This window comes from Eumetopias jubatus, unplaced genomic scaffold (genome assembly GCF_037043125.1).
Source record: "Eumetopias jubatus isolate StellerSeaLion01/CBP00866 unplaced genomic scaffold, mEumJub1_p1.0 scaffold_13, whole genome shotgun sequence".
NCBI classification, from domain to species: Eukaryota; Metazoa; Chordata; class Mammalia; order Carnivora; family Otariidae; genus Eumetopias; species Eumetopias jubatus.
The window spans coordinates 4,808,375-4,829,487 of record NW_028274819.1 but is presented as its reverse complement, the minus strand read 5'-3'; the positions used below and the strand labels follow the sequence as shown (position 1 = coordinate 4,829,487).

At 56.4% G+C, this 21,113-nt stretch overlaps 1 protein-coding gene across 2 annotated transcripts in view; it reads left to right on the top strand.

Annotated features, from left to right (window-relative positions):
- LRP5 (LDL receptor related protein 5) overlaps positions 1-21,113 on the top strand; it is a 101,272-nt gene that overhangs the window by 67,595 nt on the left and 12,564 nt on the right. For both annotated transcript variants that reach the window (XM_088017431.1, XM_028118284.2), the window contains exons 8-17: positions 558-774; positions 2,892-3,181; positions 4,629-4,855; positions 6,186-6,370; positions 8,521-8,844; positions 9,849-10,048; positions 13,436-13,644; positions 14,794-14,984; positions 15,598-15,807; positions 18,591-18,716. In XM_088017431.1, the coding sequence (XP_087873557.1) occupies positions 558-774; positions 2,892-3,181; positions 4,629-4,855; positions 6,186-6,370; positions 8,521-8,844; positions 9,849-10,048; positions 13,436-13,644; positions 14,794-14,984; positions 15,598-15,807; positions 18,591-18,716 (2,179 nt within the window). The remainder of the gene's footprint in view (positions 1-557; positions 775-2,891; positions 3,182-4,628; positions 4,856-6,185; positions 6,371-8,520; positions 8,845-9,848; positions 10,049-13,435; positions 13,645-14,793; positions 14,985-15,597; positions 15,808-18,590; positions 18,717-21,113) is intronic.

The window sequence follows — 21,113 nt, the reverse complement described above, 5'->3', positions numbered from 1 at the left end:
GGCCACTCGTGTGTGGGGGTGGAAAATGTCTGAGAGTTACAGGCTCAGACTTAGGGCCAGAAGTGCCCTCAGAGTTCATCTGGGCCTGACCAAGCAAGACATTGGTCCACAGACCGGTGTGTCGTCTTGCCCAGGGCCCACGACGTCTTAGTAATCCAGCCTCTGGAAACTCAAGTCTGCATCGAGCGTGTGATTTGAGACCTGCCGGTGCTGTGTGCAGGCAGATGTTGCTCTCAGAGCCTGCCCCTGGTCTGAGACCCGCACCTCGGTACTGCAGGCGGATCAGCCACAGGAGGGGAGAGGACAGCCGTCTGCCTCGCCTGGCCCTTTCGGCACAGTGTCTGTGCCCAGGTAGGGGAGGCTGCAGGGAGAGCCCTGAGCCAGCCCCACCACTGAAAAGGTCATTCGTCCAGCTCTGCTGGGGAGCCACGGCACCTGGCTTCGTATCACGGCCTCGCGGGGTGCAGGCAGAGCTGAGCATCCCAGGCGTTGACCTTGGCTCATTTCCGGCAGCTCAGGCCCGAGGCCGGTTCATACCTGTGTCTGCCATCCTGTAGGTGATCAACGTCGACGGGACAAAGAGGCGGACTCTCCTGGAGGACAAGCTCCCACACATCTTCGGGTTCACGCTGCTGGGGGACTTCATCTACTGGACCGACTGGCAACGGCGCAGCATCGAGCGCGTGCACAAGGTCAAGGCCAGCCGGGACGTCATCATCGACCAGCTGCCCGACCTGATGGGGCTCAAGGCCGTGAACGTGGCCAAGGCTGTCGGTGAGTCCGTTCAGCCTCCAGCCGCCGGGGAGCCAAGCCTACTGGCACGAGGAAGAAGCAGGGGGCTCGTGGCTGCCCTTCAGTCCACGGGCGCCCACCTGGGGAGGGGGCAGGTTAGGACATGGTGAGATCTGGTGAAGGACGGGCGGGATGGACGTGGTATCTCGGCCGGGGCTGTTGCCTAGGTAGTGGGTGTGGCTGGGCGCTGCTGGCGGTAATTGTTACGATCAGGGCCAATGTTTGTTAAGTGTCTGCTGTGTGCCAGGCTCGGGCTAAGTGCCTTAGTGCCCGGAGCAACCCCGTACGCTGATGACCGAGCAAGCCCCATTTACACGGGGAGGAAGGAGGGACGCATGGCCACGTTGCTGATGTGGCTGAGCTTGGGACTCACTCCAGGTCTGCCTCAACCTCATCACTGGGGTGGGCTGTGATTGTTGTCCAGTGTGGCCAGGCTGGACCTTCAGATACGTAATTTTTTTTTTTAAGATTTTATTTATTCATTTGAGAGAGAGACAGCATGTGAGGAGGGAGGGGCAGAGGACGAGGGAGAGGGACAGGCATGTCCCCCGCCGAGCACAGAGCCTGTTGCGGGGCTCGATCCCAGGACCCCCGGATCATGACCCGAGCTGAAGGCAGATCCTTAACTGACTGAGCCACCCAGGTGCCCCCCCCCCACACCTTTTATCTGAAAGCCAGGATCTGCAGAAAGCTCACTTAACCTGATTTGTCTCTTTATGAAAAGAATTCCAGATGCGGGTCATTAGGCTACACGGGAGAAAGTAAGTGTCCAGGTGTGGTGGGGGTGGGACTGTGGGCTCCACGTGGGCTGGGGCTCTGTTCCCAGTGGGGGCCTCTGCACCTGCTACAGCACCTGCTGTAGTCATCGGAGGTGCTCAGTAGAACTTTGCTGGATGAATGAATGAAGGAATGAATGGGCAGAGAGGATCCAGTGCTTGCCCTCAGGTAGCTCCCAGTCTCTCCGTCTAGTGGCTGAGACAGTCCTTAGCTCTCCGCTGGGCAGTGGCTAAACCTGGGATGATGCTAGGGATGCCTGGCTTTAACACACGCGGGAGGTCACTTGAGCTTGGAATTTAGGGGGCAGGTGGGGGCAAGTTTGGCCAGGCACGGGGGCAGCTGTGCAAAGACCTGGAGGTGAGGCTGTGGGGGCGGTGGGGGGGGGGTGCGGCTGAGAGCAACTGGGCCTTCTGTGTCCCCGGGACGGGTCTTACCGCCCAGCCACCTGGGTTCCTGACAAAGAGGGATGGGACCGATAAGCTTCGTTTCCCAGTCGCCTTTTAGAACACACTGAATATCTGCTGTGGACGGTGAGGCCCGTCTGTGAGTGATGGTTTCAAAAAACAAGAAATAAAACCCAACAGGTAATAAAAAAGATGTGTCTGTCAGCTGTGCTTTCAGGTTGAGAAATTGGGTTCGTCTCTCTCTCTCTCTCTCATCTCAGGACTTCCTGAGAGATTTGGGGAACAGGATTCTTTTTCTTAGCTGAAATACTTAACACTACATTAAAGTCACTTTTAACAGTGCCTCGGTAGGTAAGGGAGATTAACAGGCTGGCCAACAATAAATGAACACCCTAAGTACTCTGTGTTAGTGAAGAAGAGACCCCCTTGGCAGTCCTGGGCGAGTCTGGGTTTGTGAGGCCTTGGCACCTGGGAGGTGCCATCTGGGCGGTCGGGCCAGTCAGCAGGCCCGGAGTCCAGGCCCGGGGTGTGTGTGTGTGTGTGTGTGTGTGTGAGACTTGTCCCATCACGGCCCATTCTTAGAGCTGCGCCACTTCCTGCCTGTGTCACCTCCACCAGCCTCTCTGGGCTTCACTTTCTGCGACTGGAAAACAGCGGTGGGAATGGCTCCCTCCTCCCAGGCTGCTGGGCGGACAGACTGAGTTCTAGGCACCGGGTCACCCTGGACGCAGAGCCAGCCATATTGTGCTTGTTACTGTCCCTTCCTTGCAGCTGGGGAGGACCTCGGTTTCCGTCCTCCCCACCCGGGGTCCCCATGTGCTGTCTGGCTGAGGCAGAGCCCCATGGGATGGTGGACCCATGCCCACCTCCCTCTGCTGGGCTACCGAGGGTTATTAGAGCTGCCATGCTTGCTTCCAGGAACCAACCCATGTGCAGACAAGAACGGGGGGTGCAGCCACCTGTGCTTCTTCACGCCTCACGCAACCAAGTGCGGCTGCCCCATCGGCCTGGAGCTGCTGAGTGACATGAAGACCTGCATCGTCCCCGAGGCCTTCCTGGTCTTCACCAGCAGGGCCGCCATCCACAGGATCTCCCTGGAGACCAACAACAATGACGTGGCCATCCCGCTGACGGGCGTCAAGGAGGCCTCTGCGCTGGACTTCGATGTGTCCAACAATCACATCTACTGGACGGACGTCAGCCTGAAGGTACAGTCTGCGGGGTGTCCTACGCGCGCAGCTTCGCTGTGGACGCCTTGCCTGTGACGGCACCACCTCGAAGGCTTTTATAGTCTTTTAAGACTTAGAAGAGCTGTAATATTCAGGGGTGCCCGGGTGGCTCAGTCAGTCAGGCGTCCGACTCTCAATCTCAGTTCAACTCATGATCTCAGGGTCATGAGTTCAAGCCCCGCACTGAACTAAAAAAAAAAAAAAAGGAAGAAAAAGGAGCTGTAATATTTATGGTAACGTGATCTATGACAATAAAGTATGAGTGACTATTTTAATAAACTAACACGAATGATTATAACCAGCACGTCCACTAGACACACGATGGGCTTTATGGGTCTGTGAAGCGTTTTATTGTAAGTTGACACCGTCTTTGGATTCGCTCCCTCAGCAGTGCCCACCTGCTTATTAGCAAATGCCGTCTTTATGCACCATGTGAATATCCAGGAATACACAGAAGGGCCTTTTCTTATCGTAAAGCAGGATTTGGCAAACTAGCTCGCGGGCTGGCCTCCTGGTTGTGGAAATAAAGTTTTATTGGAACACAGAGATGCCCATTTGTCTATGGGTTGTCTGCGCCCACGCTTGTGCCGCTAGATTGTGCAGTGGCACCAGATCTATGGCCCTTGGAGCCTAAATATTTACCATCTGCCCCTTTAGGGAAAAGTTTGCTTGCCCCTGGTCTAAAGTACCGTACAACCGAAGTAGCATACTCATTTATCTCTTATTCTGCCGATGGTATTGCCCATCTCCTGGAGATTTTTCTAAGTCACGGGGGCTCACTGGAGAAAAGAGGGCAGGAGACAAAAAAGTGTAAAGAAGAAAATAAAAATAAAAATCACTTCTATCCCCTCCACCAGCTGACGTTTCAGGGGAGTTCCCCATGTCGGTGTTGCTCATGGTCCCCATCGGGTGCTCTAGAGGGTTCTTTATCCCGGTTTTTTCACTTAACATTGTAAGAGGTAATCGATTATGCTGTTAGGAACTCTTTAACACAGTTCTTTAGATGAGTGAAGTATTTCACCGCACGGATACTCCGTATTTTATGTAACCATTCCCTTCTTTTAAATGTCCTAGTGGCTTCCCGTTTCCCCGCTGTAAACGATACCATGGTCGTGAGCGCTTCTGTGTTGTTTCCGTAGCTCCTCACCTTTTGCATTTTTATTAGTTCCTAATAAAACTTCATGACAAAGGTTACTGAATGAAAGAACCTATTTGTATGTGATATACATACAGAAATATAAAGACTTAAATATTATCAAATCTTTTTTTTCCCTAAAAACGTTTATTGAAAAGCCTTTGAATGTTGGCGATTGGGCACCAGATGTGGTCAGTAGTTGCTCTGGGTGGCCAGGCATCTATCTCATGGTTAGAGGTCTGCAGAAAGGCTGGTTCCTAACCGTGGCCCTTGCCTCCTCCCCGTTCCCAGACCATCAGCCGAGCCTTCATGAACGGGAGCTCCGTGGAACATGTGATCGAGTTTGGCCTCGACTACCCGGAAGGCATGGCCGTCGACTGGGTGGGCAAGAACCTCTACTGGGCAGACACTGGTACCAATAGGATCGAAGTGGCCCGGTTGGATGGACAGTTCCGGCAGGTCCTTGTATGGAGGGACCTGGACAACCCAAGATCACTGGCCCTGGACCCCACCAAAGGGTAAGAGCCGCTTTTGTTCCTCACACGTGTCTCCCCCCCCGCCCCACTTCCGTACATCAGCCCGCGTGTGACGACTGTAGGCCGAGGGGGGTGGCTGTCCAGCTGGCCCTCTCATTAGAGCCGTCCTGACCGCCACTAGCTTTGAGGTGGCCGGGGCGGGCAGGACCCTGGAGGTATCTAGTTTGTTTCACAGAGGGGAAACTGAGGCCCAGAGCAGAAGGAAGGAAGGGTGGCCGCTCTGTTGGATGCTGCGCTGGGCACTTTGACCCGAGCTGTCTCAGTGCAGCATCCGGGGGGCCTCCATGGGACAAGTGTCTCTGTCCCTGATGTTGCAGATGTGGAAACTGAGCCTCAGAGAAGCTGAGTGACTTACTGAGGGACAGGTAAGCAGGGAGAGCAGAGCTGGGCTCCTTCCCTTGCCCCGTGTTGCTGGCTTTTAGGACCTTGGAGTCCAGCGTGCTCAGAAAGGGCTCCTTGCAGGCTTCCCAGGCAGGGTTCCACCTGCCTCGCAAGGCACCTGCTTTTACCTGTCAGGAGCCTGGGGGCCCTGCCCCGGGCACGGGGGCCAGACGGGCCAGGGTTGAGTCTCCCTGTGCACCAGAGTTTTCTGTGCTGCGGACATAGTGCTCGCCCCCAGTGCATCAGTGATGTGTATGGCGTACCCCGAACGCTGCCTGTCGCACACTGTTAGAGAAGGAAAGATTGCAGGATGGCAGAGCAGAAAGGCCCGGTTTTAGCCGAAGGGCAAGTAAGACGCACACGGTTCTGGAACAGGGGTTCCTTCTGTGGAGCTGCTGAACAAGAAGGGAGGAGGACCCTTTGGAAGCAGGAAAGCTGAGTTTGGATCCTGGCCCCGTAGTGCCTGCTGGCCTCAGATTCTTGTCTTCTGCCCCTTTTGAGTAAGGGGACCGTGTGTCCTGATTTGCCCACATTCATCCTGACTTCCCCTGTCACCCTGGCGTCCTGTCCAGCTTAATTAGCATCCGTCTCTGACAGAAGTATCCCACCTGGCGTTCTGTTACGAGGTCACCCCATCTGTGCCACCGGTCTGGCTCTGTAAACAGATGTGTTTGCCGTTACCCTGCAGGGGAACTGCTGTGGGAACTCAGGAGGCAGCACAGTGACAGCACCTGGAGGGATGTTAGGGTTGTGGGGGGCTCCCAGGGTGTCACCCCGTTCCTGCTTCCTGGAGGGATGTCATCAGTGTGGTTTTCTCCAGGGTGGAGAAAACCTCAGACCACACTGAGGAGGTGGCGGCGGTCGTGCCCCCCCGCCCTGCAGTGAGGGTGGACGCACCTGAGCCCGCTCTGCCCTCCCTGTGTCTTCCCAGCTACATCTACTGGACCGAGTGGGGTGGGAAACCCAGGATCGTGCGGGCCTTCATGGACGGGACCAACTGCATGACGCTGGTGGACAAGGTGGGTCGGGCCAACGACCTCACCATTGACTACGCTGACCAGCGTCTCTACTGGACCGACCTGGACACCAACATGATCGAGTCGTCCGACATGCTGGGTGAGGGCCAGGCGGGGTCCTCCTGGGCGGGGGCATCCCTGGGCTGGGGCGCCGGCTACCTCTCGGCCCCTACTGCACCGTTCCCTCTGGCCTGCGAGCCCTTAAGCCCCACAGGAGGTATGGACACAGCCCGGGCTGCTCATCCAGCTTTGTCTTCTTCTGGGGGCTGTCCCTGTCCACCCCAGTGCCATTGCTGTAGGCATGTCGACAGAGGCCCTGGGGACAGTTGTTTGCTGCACACCTACTAAGAGCCGGGGCTAGGCCCTGTGCCGGGACTCTAACATGGTTCAGGTTTCCGTTGATGGGGAAGCTGAGGCCCAGGGAGGTCACGGGATTTCCCTAAGGTCGCAGAGCGCTGCCCGGATTCCAGGGTTAACACACTTCATCTCCATCTGACCCCAGGCACCTACTGTGTGCTGGGCATTAGTCTCGGATCCACTCATAGGCCACACCCAACGTCCTGGGAATAGGTAAAAAAAAAACAACAAAAAACAAAAATACCTCGTTCCAAGTCACCCACCAGTGGGGGCAGGACATGCAAATCTAGACTCTGTACTGCTGGAAGGGAGTGGTTATGTTAGCTCTCGGGTCGGGGGGGGGGGGGGGCGGGTAACCGGGTGATAGGCTGCCCCAGGCGATGGAGAGAACTTGATTTTCTGATCACCACTGTTGTCCCGGCGTGATGGGTGTGGTTGTGCCCATTTTACAGGTAAGAAAACAGTGGCATAGGCCGGCTGAATGGCTTGTCCCGGGTATCGTATGAGCAGAGCCAGGGCTGGAACCCTGGCGTCCTGGTTTCTGCTCAGCGTGGGTTGCACCTGCCCCGCATGCTTCCTGTCCAGGTTTCTGAGGCCAGTGGCAAGGTCTGAACGTGTCTTCGAGACAGCCCCGCCAGCCCCACAGTGAATTACGAGAGGCTGGTGCCTGATGAGGAACCCATCCCTGAACAGCGGTGGTTGCCTGAAATCATTAAGCTCACTGACTGCCCCGGAGGGAAGAGGCACCGGGGCGGAAACCAGCGTGAGCCCCAAAACTTCCACGGCCCTGGAGATCGAGGGTGGCTACGTGCCGTGGGCCTGGCTGTCACTCTGCTCTAGCACGCTTTCTGTTTAATGCCACAAACATTTGTGCACCGGGGGCCTCACTGTTGGGGTGCGGTCCTGGCCCGGCCTCTTACCGTGTGACCTCAGCCACGTTCCTTAACCTTCCTGGGCCTCAGTTCCCTGACACCGATGGCACCTTCCTCACGCAGCTGCCGTGGGGAGAACTGAGTGAAAGCACTTCTCACCGAGGATGGTTGTTGGGAGCCCGCTCCTGGCGCGGGACCCCGGGGGTGTGAGCTTGAGTGTGTGTTTGATGGACGCACTTGGGGAACGTCTTTATGTCATAACGGGCTTGTTTCTGATGGTAAACTAAACAACGTAGGACTTTGCTGAAAACACAGAAACACAGGAAGGAAAAGTAATTATTCATAATTTTCACCACCCCATGTTAATCAGTATTGACATGTCGGCGTATTTTTTCCTAGTCTCAAAATTTTTCATTGATTTTTTTTTTTTTTTTTTTAAGATTTTTAATCGTCTCTACTCCCAGTATGGGGCTCAAACTCACGACCATCAAGAGTTGCATGCTCCATGGACTAAGCCAGCTGGGCCCCCCTTTTAATTGATTTTTTAAAAAAATTTTAAAAGAGATTTATTTATTTGTTTGAGAGAGAGGGAATGCACACCCTCGAGCTTGGGGAGGGGCAGAGGGAGAAGCAGACTCCCCGCCGAGCGGGGAGTCCGATGCGGGGCTCGATCCCGGGACTCCAGGATAGTGACCTGAGCTGAAGGCAGACGCTTCACTGACTGAGAGCCACCCGGGTGCCCCCATCCACTCTGCTGCTGATGGACATCTGGGTTGTTTCCCGGTTGTGGCTCTGTGCACGTTTCAGCCTGTATGGCATGTGCATTTCCAGTGCGGAGGAGGAGGGGACTTGCCTGGTCACAGGGTAGGCGGACTCCGGCTGCAGTCGGCCCTGCTTTGTTTTCCGAAGCGGTGGGCCACTCTGACTCTGACGCAGGTTGCCAGGCAGCTTTGAGCCGGTCAGCCCCGCGCCGGGGCCCGGCCATGCATCGCTGACGCTGTGCCCGTGTGTGTCCGCGCAGGTCAGGAGCGCGTTGTGATCGCCGACGACCTCCCGCACCCCTTCGGCCTGACGCAGTACAGTGATTACATCTACTGGACCGACTGGAACCTGCACAGCATCGAGAGGGCCGACAAGGCCAGTGGCCGGAACCGCACCCTCATCCAGGGCCACCTGGACTTCGTGATGGACATCCTGGTGTTCCACTCCTCCCGCCAGGACGGCCTCAACGATTGCGTGCACAACAACGGGCAGTGTGGGCAGTTGTGCCTCGCCATCCCAGGCGGCCACCGCTGTGGCTGTGCTTCCCACTACACCCTGGACCCCAGCAGCCGCAACTGCAGCCGTAAGTGCCTTGCTGCGCCCCCGCGCCCCTCTCCCCCGTGTGGGTCAGGCCGGCTCTGGGGGCGGAGGCACAGAGGAGAGTCTTGTCTGGAGGTACCTTGGTACCTCCGCAGTGTTCCTGGATGGTTGAGTAGGTTGTACACTGCGTAAGCTGCATGTTACCTGGAGGCCTAGGCCTGGCTCTGGGAGTGAGTGCTCTCCCCTGCGAGTGGATTTTACATCCAGAGATTGTGCTATGGACTGTCTCAGCTGAGGGCTTGGCCCGTGTATTTGTGTCTTGATGAAGCAGCAGGTCCTCCACCTGGGCCTCCCTACTCTTGGGACCCCTTTGGCCCCGTGGTCCCCGTCCCCTGGGGGCCATCACCTTGAAGGGTCAGCGCAAAGGTGCAGTCACCCACCGGCGGGGATGCCTGTAACTCGAGCCTCTGCTCTTGTGGCCGGCAGACCTGGGGCCATGACTTAGTTTCAAACCACCCAACTGTAATTCTCTGACAGTGGCTCTGACCGTCACCTCCGACACATTCTGAGCAGTGCGATTTCTGCGCCTGGGCAGTTTGGCTCACTGACACCCCCGTAATGTGTCCCCTCCCGTGTCAGGTTCACTTCATACAGTTTCAGCAGTTCACGTGAACACATACGGGCGTACGGCAAATGATACAGTTATCTGAGCATTAAGTACGTTTATGGGTGGGAGTTTGGTATTTCCTACCTTCACCCTCCTTCTGTCTTAAGTCTCGATAATTTAAAAATGCTGTCTATTTCAAAATAGTTCACGCACTTACGAAATGTTGAAACAGAGACACACATAACGTGGAAAGTAGAATCCGTCATAGTCCACCCCCAGGAAGTAGCTTTATGTCCTTCCCGTGTTTTCCCCAGTGCATTTAGTAGGTACATATGCAAATCTGCCTCTTAGGAGAAAGCGGAATGCCGTCCCTCCCTGCCGACCCCCTCTTCAGCTCCGGACGCTGACGCGCAGCCCCCTTGTCTCTTTGCCCATTCTAGCGCCCACCACCTTCCTGCTGTTCAGCCAGAAATGTGCCATCAGCCGCATGATCCCTGACGACCAGCACAGCCCAGACCTCATCCTACCCTTGCATGGGCTGAGGAACGTCAAGGCCATCGACTATGACCCACTGGACAAGTTCATCTACTGGGTGGATGGGCGCCAGAACATCAAGCGAGCCAAGGATGACGGGACCCAGGCAAGTGTACCTGTTGGGGGACACGGGGGTCACTTCGGCAGGGAGCTCCCCCGGGCCGTTTCCAGGCTGCCGTTCCCTTTTGCTTAGCAGAGGGGTGCCAACAGAGCATGGCTTGCGTCAACAGCAACCTGGGCTCTAACTATGCCGTCCCAGGGTGTAATCCTGAGCAGTGTGAAACCCTTAGATTGTGATTATAGGTAGAAATGGGATTTTTTTTTTCCCCTTTCCACAGTGGTTTTGTGGAAGGCTAGTTGGTATCGGTTATTCTGGATTTATTCTTAGTTCATTGGACTTGCAGAGTCAGTTTCACTGTAATGCAACACAAGCGTTCGGAAACCTCACTACGCCATGCAGAATCACGCAGCAAAACCACAGGGCTATGGGAGAAGGGGGCGAGGCGCACAGCGCTCAAAATTTTTGCCAGGGACAGGTGAAGAAAAGGTAGGGACCTCATAAATACAGGTACACCTTTTTGCATATGTTAAAGGATTAAAGACGTAACTCCTAATGACCTTGAAGAGACCCGAAGTTGGCTGAGGACGTGGGGGCGGGGAGGGCCACAGCTCGTGGGTTTGCTTGAGCCGTGGGGGCGGGAAGTTACGCGCCCAGCGTGCACGGGCGTGGCTCGCCGCACACGGGCGGCAGAGGGCGCTGCAGGTGTGTGCTCGTGCGGGCCGCCCTCGCATTCACCCAGCGCTTCTCAGGGATGAGGTTGTGCTTTGGCAAATGCAAAATCCGTGTTAGGCTGACCCTGGGCCCCGGTGAATCGATGCATCAGAACAAGTATGCCTTTTCAAAATGCTTATTGTAGCAGAACGGCCCGCTTTCATGTTAGGTTTCGGTGACCCGTTCCGTGAAGGACCATCTCACGGCGGCCTCGGGGCCCACTCGGGGTCTCCATGTGGCTGGCGTTCCGTTAGTGTGGCATTCACCGCCATGCCTGGCCCAGCCCGCCAGTTTCCAAAGACTCCTTGTACAGAAGCTACCGAACCCTCCCTTTCTCTGTGGCGTGATCAGGGTCAGACCTCATGTCCTATGGTGAAATCTTGGCTCTGTTACAAGGCGACGCAGACAAATGCCGCCGGTGGAGACTTCCAGACGATTTTTGTGTCTGTGAAGTTCCCTTGGCTCTTCTCCACCCTGACCTGAGTCCCAGCGCTGTGTCCGGGATTACTCCATTGACAGCACAGCGTTGACAAGCCGTCCCCTGCGGTCTGTGTCCTTGGTTGGCGATAAAAGTCCCAGCTGAGCCTGGGCAGCTGTGGTATCATCTCTGCGGGGGCGTGGGGGCGGGCAGAGCCTGGCAGAATGGTGGGAATGCGTTCCTTCCATCCCTTCCAGGACAGGTGACAGTCGAGTTGAGTCCTTTGGAGGATGGGAAGTGTGAATTGATGGCCCGTGGCTTCCCTGCTGAGGAAGGTGCTGGGTGCAAATTGCCTTAAAGTCTCTTCAGGAAGTGTTCTTTCCTGGTGTCTGGCAAAAGCAGGGAGAGACTTTGAAGGGAAAGTCCTTTAGGGACACCTTCTGGGTTTCTACTTAATTTGGGAAACATCTGTTTCCCTTCCTGTGAGTCTTGCTAAGCTCCACCCTCTGGTGCCTTTGATTCTTTATTAGGGGCACCCCTTACCCCCAAGAATGAAGTTTTGTTTTGTTTTTTGTTTTTTGTTTTTGATTGATTGACTTAGATTTCATTTATTTGAGAGCGTGAGAGAGCACACAGGCAGGGGCAGAGGGAGAAGCAGGCTCCCCGCTGAGCAGGGAGCCCGACTCGGGGCTTGATCCCAGGACCCTGGGACCGTGACCTGAACTGAAGGCAGATGCTTAACCGACTGAGCCACCCAGGTGTCTCCCCAAGGATGATGATTTAAATCATTATCTACTTGACTAAACTGTTTTTCCAGTAAACTTTTTTTATTGTACTAAACGTACGTAATGTTGGGATGCCTGGGTAGGAGAGGTGTGGGCAGTGTGTCATCTCATGCTCCCTGCATTTTGCAGCTGGTTGTTCTGATGACCGGTGCCCCAAAGTCTGGTTTTATGCTCGGCCCTCACAGACCCACCCTCCATGGGGAGCCTGATTCCTGCTAGGGCTGGCTGGAATCTTGCTTCACTCCCAGCCCGGCAGGTGCCCCGGGCTGTGGTCTTTGGCCAGAGTCTATGGCTCTTGGGAAAGGAATGTGCCCAGCTGGACCTGACGCTTGGCTCCCAGAACCCCCAGCTCTTGGGGATGTGGATGTTGTTACCTGCAGAGACACACGACCCTTTAAAGCAGTGTTTTGTGTTCACATGTGAGTCACACGCTTCTAGCTGCCCAGTGGGACTGGACCAGAGGCTCCTGTTTGCGCGTAGGGTGCTGTTCGTTTCTAGCTGGGTTCAAGAGGCTGGGCCTCGTGAAGGGGCTTCTTTTTGGCTGCAAGCCCCTTCTTGCACCAGGAGACTTTGTTTTGACTGCTGACGAGAGATGGATAAAGTTTGCAGTGACCTCTTAGCAGAGCATCATCTCAATGATGCCCTTCACAGAGGAAGGGACTTTTTATCCAAACTGTTGGTAGTCGCTCCAGGAAGCCCACTTTGCACCAGATCGTATCACCTGAGAACCTTTCGGGGTAACCCAAGGGGCCCAGATCCACCAGGGAGTCAGGCTTCCGGCCGGTAAGGGAGATGAGGCTCTCCCCTCCTTCTGCAGCATTTCGTGAAACAAGGTATTCTCTGGTAGTTCTGAAAACCAGGGCTCGACCCTGAGATGCAGCAGGTGGCAGAGAGTCAGGCATAGTTCTCCAGAGAGACTCCCAGGGCGGAGATGCAGGGTGTAGACAGAACCCCCGCCGAGAGGGGCATCTGCCTCTTGCTCTGGAGATGCGCTGTGTGTCACCCACCCCCCCTACCTGGGCCTGCACCCCTGGCCTTTCCCTCAGAGAAGAGGGCTGCGAGGAGTGGACTTCTGTTCTATACACCTATTGTCCTGGCACCCTAAATTTAAAAAATAACAAGGTTTGAAGGTCTTCTTCCAAAAGCATGAGTCCGAGACATTAAGCAAGAAGAGAAAAGATGTCTCGAGAAGGAGACTGTGATCCCGGGCTGACTGTGGAGCCACCAGGTGGGCGGTCCTTCTGTGGGGCAGGAACAGGACCTGGAGGGCATGGGAGCTGACAGCCCGCTGCGAATTTGTGGGTGGGAGGGCTGGAGATCTGAGCTAACGGCCGAGAGCCCTGCCAGGAGCTGCTGCTTGGTCAGTTTCCCCCTCAGACGGGTGTGTGGTGCACGCTGGTCTGACAGGAAGGGGCCCCGGGTAGGGCCGGAGTCCCCACTTGCAGTCTGGACTCAGAAACCGAGGCCTCTGCCCTCCCGTGATGGCCGTAGCCAATGCTCGTCTCTTTGTTTTTACAGCCCTTTGTTTTGACCTCTCCAAGCCAGAGCCAAAACCCAGACAGGCAGCCCCACGACCTCAGCATCGACATCTACAGCCGGACGCTGTTCTGGACATGTGAGGCCACCAATACCATCAACGTCCATCGGCTGAATGGAGACGCCATGGGTGTGGTGCTCCGTGGGGACCGTGACAAGCCCCGGGCTATCGTCGTCAACGCCGAGCGAGGGTGCGAGGCCGAGGGGTGGGCGGGCACCGCAGTGCAGGGTTCTGCACCCCAGCGGGGAGACAGAGAAAGGATAGAAGTTTTAGTTCATAGGTTTTGTACCATCCCCATCAAATCTGAACCCAAAACAAAAAATCCCTTCCAGAGTGTCCCAGCTGATGGCTGGTTATTCACTTGCATACCTTCTATCACAGGGAGCTCACCACTTTTCTGGGCACGGCCTCAACTCCTGGGAGCTTCTTCCTTCCGTGAAGATGTAGACAGACTCGGAGGGTCCCAAAGGGAATAAACAGGGTGAGAGGGAGACCGAAAGCCACATGACCTAAGGCTCAGAACTAAAGCTAGGCACGCAAAGGTTTGGGGGCTGGCGGCAAGCACACAACAGCCACCTTCAGGCATCTGCAGGGCTGCCACCAGGTGGGGCTCAGACTTGTGGAGGCACCACTTGATGGAGCTCACGCCTGGGGATGGCTCGTGTGAACACAGGTCCTGGGCTGGGCAGACCAAGGTTGAAACCTGACCCCATCCACTTGCTGCCCTTGCGACCTCACACAGGTGATGTAAGCTCAGGGATTCAGTGTCTTCATCTGAGAATCTGAGGATGATGGTGGTATCAGCCCCTGCAGCACACAAGGGGTCAGGGAGCACAAGCCTAGTTATTTTAGGTGGCTCTTTAACAACGAGTCTCCTTTGAGGCTGGCCTCCACGGAGGCAGGGACTTAGCCAGAGCACGTGCTAGTCCTTGAGGCTGTCACAACAAACGACTACCATCTGGGGGATTAAAAGAACTTTCACAGTTCCAGGGGCCAGATGTCTAAAGCTAAGTGTCAGCAGAGCTGTGCCCCCTCGGGAGGCTCTGCAGGGACCCTTCCTTGTCTCTCTTCCAGCTTCTGGGGGCTTCAGGTGTTGACCAGATGGCCTCACCTTGATTCTTAACGGCATCTACAAAGATTCAGTTTCCAATTAAGGTCGCATTCTGAGTTCTGGGTAGATAGAATTCTTGGGCGCGGGGGACACCATTCAACCCCATACAGCCTTGGGGGCCAGCCCTGCTGGATCCGGGCCTGCTCTCTCTGGTGCTTTGCGTGCTCCATCCTGGCCGTGGAGCGGGCAGGCCGTGACACCCGTCCTTTACCTGCCCCCCTCCCGCAGGTACCTATACTTCACCAACATGCAGGACCGCGCGGCCAAGATCGAGCGAGCGGCCTTGGACGGCACCGAGCGTGAGGTCCTCTTCACCACGGGCCTCATCCGGCCTGTGGCCCTCGTGGTGGACAACAGGCTGGGCAAGCTCTTCTGGGTGGACGCGGACCTGAAGCGCATCGAAAGCTGTGACCTGTCAGGTATGTGCCCTGGGGCTGCCCTGGGCATTGGGTCCCTCAGCAAACCACAGATCTGACCTTGCCTGGGACAGCCGGCCTCCCTTGTCATCCGTAATGGTGGTACCAGCCACCACGTTTGTCAGGCAGGGGTCTGTTTCGGGTGGGCCTTGTGCTGGGGCTCTGTGTCTACCACATAGAGTCCCAGCCGAGTGTTGCAGACATAGGTCCTGAATGATCCCCATGTGGTGAGGCAGAAGAGGAGTCTCCGAGAGGGTGGGTGACCTGGCCAGGGTCCCACAGCGCGGGCTGGGACAGGAGTGTGACCCCTCTGCCTCCAGCACCCACACTTGTAGCTGCCCTCAGTGGACTTCCTCTTAGACTGGGATGCCCTGAGGCCAAAGAGGAGCTTAGAGGGGCTTTTCTTCCATGCGTGGGGTGGAGGGGAGGGGCCAGCCCAGTGGGAGCAGGGCTGTCCGAGGGCTGCTTGCAGGGGAGCTGCTCTAGCTCCTGGCCCTGGCCGGAGCACGGAATCCCCTGGGGCCCCTGGCAGCCCTCTGTTTTGAGCTCAGCATGGACTGAGCTCTGGGGGTCAGCCGCCGCCACTCGGGGTGGGGGGCATCTGTCCCACTCATAGGGGCCAACCGCCTGACCCTGGAGGACGCCAACATCGTGCAGCCCATGGGTCTGACCGTGCTGGGCAAGCACCTCTACTGGATTGACCGGCAGCAGCAGATGATCGAGCGTGTGGAGAAGACCACCGGCGACAAGCGGACCCGAGTCCAGGGCCGAGTCGCCCATCTGACGGGCATCCACGCTGTGGAGGATACCAGCCTAGAGGAGTTCTGTATGTGGGGGTTGGGGGCGGGGAGTGTTGTGGGCAGGTGCCCGACGGGAGGGCGGGCGTCTGTGCAGAGCCCCGAACCGATCCCTCGGAGCAAGTAGGAGGCTGGCCAGGGTGAGGACCGCGGGACTTGCGGTTGGCCGGGGCCACTCTCGGCCCTCGCTGCCCCTCCGTCTCAGCAACAGGTCCGAGTCTGACCCACCTTTAAATTAGTATCCCTTTTGATTAACTCCAACTCAACTGATGAGTAGCCTCACTGCCAAGTGCAAAACGCCCTTGCCGCGGACGGGAACAAAACCATGGGCATGACGTGGCTCATCGCACCCACTGTGCAGGGGTTCAGGCTGGGAAATGGGATTTAGGATTCGCCGAAGGGCTGGGTGGGAGGGACCCTTATTACACTTGGGGGACCTCTTGTTCCTCCACCCCCTCTGTGTACGGCTAGAGCTGGATATAGGAGCATGTGTGTGTCTGTCTGTCTGCCCACTCTGTATTCAGTAAATACACCTCGGCTGCCAGCCGGATGCTTGCTGCCAGGACAGAGCGGTGAGCAGGGCCATCGCGGTCCTGTCCCGTCCAGCTCCCTTAAGCTGCCCGTCTTCGAGGCCCTGGGGGCTGCCCTACCTGCCCGCCTCAGCCGGGCCCCTCACCCTCCCGCTGGCCGTGTCTCCCCTCCCCGGAGGCCCTGTCTCTGATCGCCTTTCCTGTCCTGCTCTGAGTGACTCCTACTGATTCCTTGGCTCCCCCTTGGCTCAGGCGGCATGTTCTCGGTGAATAAGCTTCTCTCTGGAGCTGGGGGCGTCACCTCTGATGAACTGAATCGGTCACTTCTGTGTTGACTGCTGAGTGGCTGGTTTCTGGCCTTGTGGGTTCTCGGCCGGGTCCTGGATAAGTGAAGCCGCTGCGTAAGCAGCTTCCAGTCCGCTCAGGCACCTGACGGATGTGGGTCAGAGTGCCCGAGTTTCCCTGGCCCCTTACACCATTCTCAGCGAAGCCACGGAGTCCTGGGTGTCACAGCCTTGAGAACTGCCGGCCGTGGTCGGAATGGTGAACTTTGAACCCACGAATGTCCAGACCTGCTGGTGTTGGCATAAAGCCTGGCAGGCCGACCAGCAGCTCCTTGGACCTTAGGAGATGGGAGAGCCAGGAAATGTTTAACAAAGAGGGATGAGGTCGGAGACGGGGGCGCCGCTGTGAGTGCTAATGTGCAACGTCTAGGGTGACGTGGAGAGGCTCCTCGTTTGGGGTGAGGGTGGGGGACCCTTGAGTGAGCTCTCCCGTGTTGGTCTGGGACGTGGGGCACCCAACCTGCTTACTCACGAAACTCTGCAGCTCACCTCTAAACCACAGGTGGCGCTCCACGGCCCCTGGGCCCATCCGGGCATCACCTGATTTTGTGAATAAAGTTTTATTGGTGCACAGCCATGCCCATTGGCTTATGTGCCACGCACGGCCGCCTTCCTGTGACAGCTGGAAGACTTGTGACAGATGGTCTGGCCCGTCACGCCAAAACTGTTTACTTTCTTGTTTATAGAGAAAGTGTGTTGACCCCTGCCCTAAACCATGACCTCTGTCACTTTACGCACTTAATTCCCGAGGTTGAGGCAGGACCCTGGTTTTTCTGTGGGGCTGGGAGCCGTGCTTTCTCTCATTTCCTCTCACCTGAGGGAGGGCAGCCACCCTCCCAGGCTTCTTCCTGTAGGTCAGGTGTTGGTTAATTCGGTTCACTGAATTGAAAACTGTGAGTTCCCTGGGGATTTGCTGTCCTGCATGGCCAGCGGGAGGGTGAGGGGCCCGGCTGAGGCGGGCAGGTAGGGCAGCCCCCAGGGCCTCGAAGACGGGCAGCTTTTAAGGGAGCTGGACGGGACAGGGACCACAATGGCCCTGCTCACCGCTCTGTCCTGGCAGCAAGCATCTGGCCGGCAGCCGGGGTGTATTTACTGAATACAGAGTGGACAGACAGACAGACACACACATGCTCCTATATCCATCTCTAGTCGTACACAGAGGAGGTGGAGGAACATGTTTATCCCCATGTGTATTAGCTTCCTGTGGCTGCCGTAACAAATGGCCACAAACTGGGTGACTCAATGCAATGGAAGTGTATTCTACAGGCTGGAGACCAGACGTCCAAGATCAAGGGGGCAGTGGGGCTGCACCCCTTTTGGAGGCTGTGGGTGGGGACGGTCTTTGCCCCTTCCAGTTTGTGGTGGTGGCAGGTGTTCCTTGCATCCACAGGGCTCCGGTCCCTGCCTCTGTCATCACACAGACTTCTCTCCTGTGTCTGCGTCTTCACCTCCTCTGGGGTCCCTTACAGGGACACCTGTCGTTGGAGTTAGGACCCACCCAGAAAATCCAGGATGATCTCCTCTCCGGATCCTTAACTTGATTACATCTGGGAAGCCCCTTTTTTTCCAAATAAAGTCACATTCACAGATTCTAGGCATTAGGACGTGGCTATGTGGGGGCCATCCCCCAATCCACTCCACCACGAGAGACAGGCAGTGCAGAGTGCTGCTTGTGGGCACAGTGGGAGCTGGCCTAGATGGGCCAGCGTGTGATGTGAGTGCTTTCAGCCTCTGTTTTCCTGTCCGTAAAATGCACGGCAGAGGAAGTAGACCCCGTAAGCTGCCCTGGGAATTAAGTGGGACGATGTGTAGGGGCCTGGCCCACAGGAGCACCCATTCTTGTGAGTTCTTGCCTGGCCCTTGTTTCCAGCACCCTCTAGGCTGCAGTCCTGAGGTGAGAGGCAGATACTGACCCCCTCCCCCTTTTTGTCTCCACAGCGGCCCACCCGTGTGCCCGGGACAACGGCGGCTGCTCCCACATCTGCATTGCCAAGGGTGACGGGACACCACGGTGCTCGTGCCCGGTCCACCTCGTGCTCCTGCAGAACCTGCTGACCTGTGGTGGTAGGTGTGACCTCAGCACTTTCTCCTGGGACACTGGGTTCCCCGCCTGCCAGGTCCCTGCCCAGCATCCTTTTAAAAATCACAGTCACTGTGGCATCCAGCCTCCAGGACCAAATGTCTCTTCGTCTGCCTTCCTTTTCCAGTGTGTGCATTTGGGGCTGTGCATTTCCCTCGAAGTACTGCTTTTGCTGCATCCTACAAATTTGATGAGTTCTGTTTTCTTCCCTTAGTTTAAATTGCTTTAAAATTTCTCCTAAGACAATCTGTTTGGCTCCTGAGTTATTTAGAAGTGTGTTGATTAGATAATGAAATAATTGGGGATTTCCCAGCTATCTCTCTGTGACTGATTTCTAGTTTAAAGATTTATTTATTGGGGCGCCTGGGTGGCTCAGTCGTTAAGCGTCTGCCTTCGGCTCAGGTCATGATCCCAGGGTCCTGGGATCGAGCCCCGCATTGGGCTCCCTGCTCAGTGGGGAGCCTGCTTCTCCCTCTCCCACTCCCCTGCTTGTGTTCCCTCTCTCGCTGTGTCTCTCCCTGTAAAATAAGTAAATAAAATCTTTAAAGATTTATTTATTTTTATTTGAGAGTGCAAGTGCGAGTAGGGGGAGGGGCAGAGGGAGAGAGAGAATCTCAAGCAGACTCCCTGTTGAGCACGCAGCCTGACGTGGGCCTGGATCCCAGAACCCTAAGATCATGGCCTGAGCCAAAACCAAGAGGTGGATGCTTAACCACTGAGCCACCCAGGAGCCCCTGATTTCTAGTTTTATTCCACTGTGGCCGGAGAACATACTTTATATGATTTCTACCCTCTTAGCTTTGTTCAGGTGTATATTATGACCCAGCATGTGGTCTTTCTCGGTGAGTGTTCCGTGTCAGCTTGAGAAGGATGTGTCATCTGCTCCTATTGGGGGAAGTGTTCTGTAGATGCCAGTTGATCCAGTTGGTGGATGGTGTTGTTCGGCCGTCTGTGTCCCTCCTGACTGCCTGTGAGCTCTCAGTTCCCGGCGGGGGTGTTGAAGTCTCTGACTCCAATAGTGGGCTTGTCTGTTTCTCTTTATAATTTTGTCTGTTCTCCCTCCTTCCACCCTAGATCCTCTTCTTCCCCTAAAGCTGAGTGGGGAGTGGTCAAGAATGTAAGCTTCGGGGTCAGACAAACCTGGTGCAGATCCCAGCTCCCCCACGCCCCAGCTGAGCAATCCTGGGCTGGTCACTTGCCCTCTCCGAGCCTCCGCTTTCTCTTCTGTGGAGTAGAGAGGTCGAGAACGCCTGCCTCGGAGTAGTTGTGGTATTGTGTAACGAGTGCCTTGCATGGTCCCCAACACGTGGCACACAGGAATGCCAGCTGCTATTAGCTGTGGGATGCTGGGCAGTCCTAAAAAAAAGGTGACAGTTGTCATCATCGCTGTGACGAAGCCCAAATGCTAGGGCTTCCTCTCTGCTGCCCCTCCTGTCCCCCAGGCCACGTTGGATCCTCTCATCTCCCCTTCTTCTGTGAGCTCAGCGGCTGGTTTTAATCCTGTCTCTTTTCTGCTTATCCTTGCCCCTTACGGCACCCACACCGTGTCCTACACGTAACAGATGCTCAGCACGTGCCTGTCAGTACATGCGTGCCCGTTCTCACCTCGCCTTGCCCCTGGAGCTCAGGGGGTAGGACCACAGGCCCTGTCCTTCTGGAGCTTTCTCCTGCTCTGCCTTACACTGTGAACCCCAGAGAGTTTTGCCTAGAGCAGAGGGGACATTTTGTGGCTGTCCCTGGTGGGGGCCACCTTGACCCTCCTGAGCTTCTTTATGGCCTTTTTTTTTTTTTTCCAAGTTCCAGCCCCAGGGCTCACATGGTTTTGTGGCCTGCGTGGCTCTGACTCCCACAGATGTCCAGGCTGCTCTGGCGAAGAGGGCTGCCCAGAGTGCTTGGCTCTCCCCTGGACCCTGGCCCTGGGCCTCTACCTGAACGAGGCGCCCCTTCAGCCCCTCCCCCACCCCCGGTTTCAGCCCTTCAGACTTGTGGATGACTGGCTACTTCTCTGGGGAGAGCACAGAAGGATAAGAGCTCGGAGGGATTTTCAGGGGTGACCAGGGGCCTTGTGCCTCAGGAGGTGGCAGGCGCCAGACGGTGGAAGGTGCAGCCACGTGCTTCAGCTTTGTCAGTGGCACCACCACTAAAGCTGCTTGAGCCCTTCCCGAGCCAGGCACAGCCACACACACCCACGCTTACCTTGCCATCCTGTGAGGAGCGTGGGACGTCGCGTGGCTGCTTCTGTTTTAGGGATGAGGGAATGGAGGCTCTGGGAGGTTGGGGCGTTTGTCTGGTTGTGCAGAGTGGCCGAGGGGAGTGCAGGTTCAAACCCAGACCTGTCCGACTCCCACCTGACCCCACCCTGCTCCCCAACTGCGTCCTGG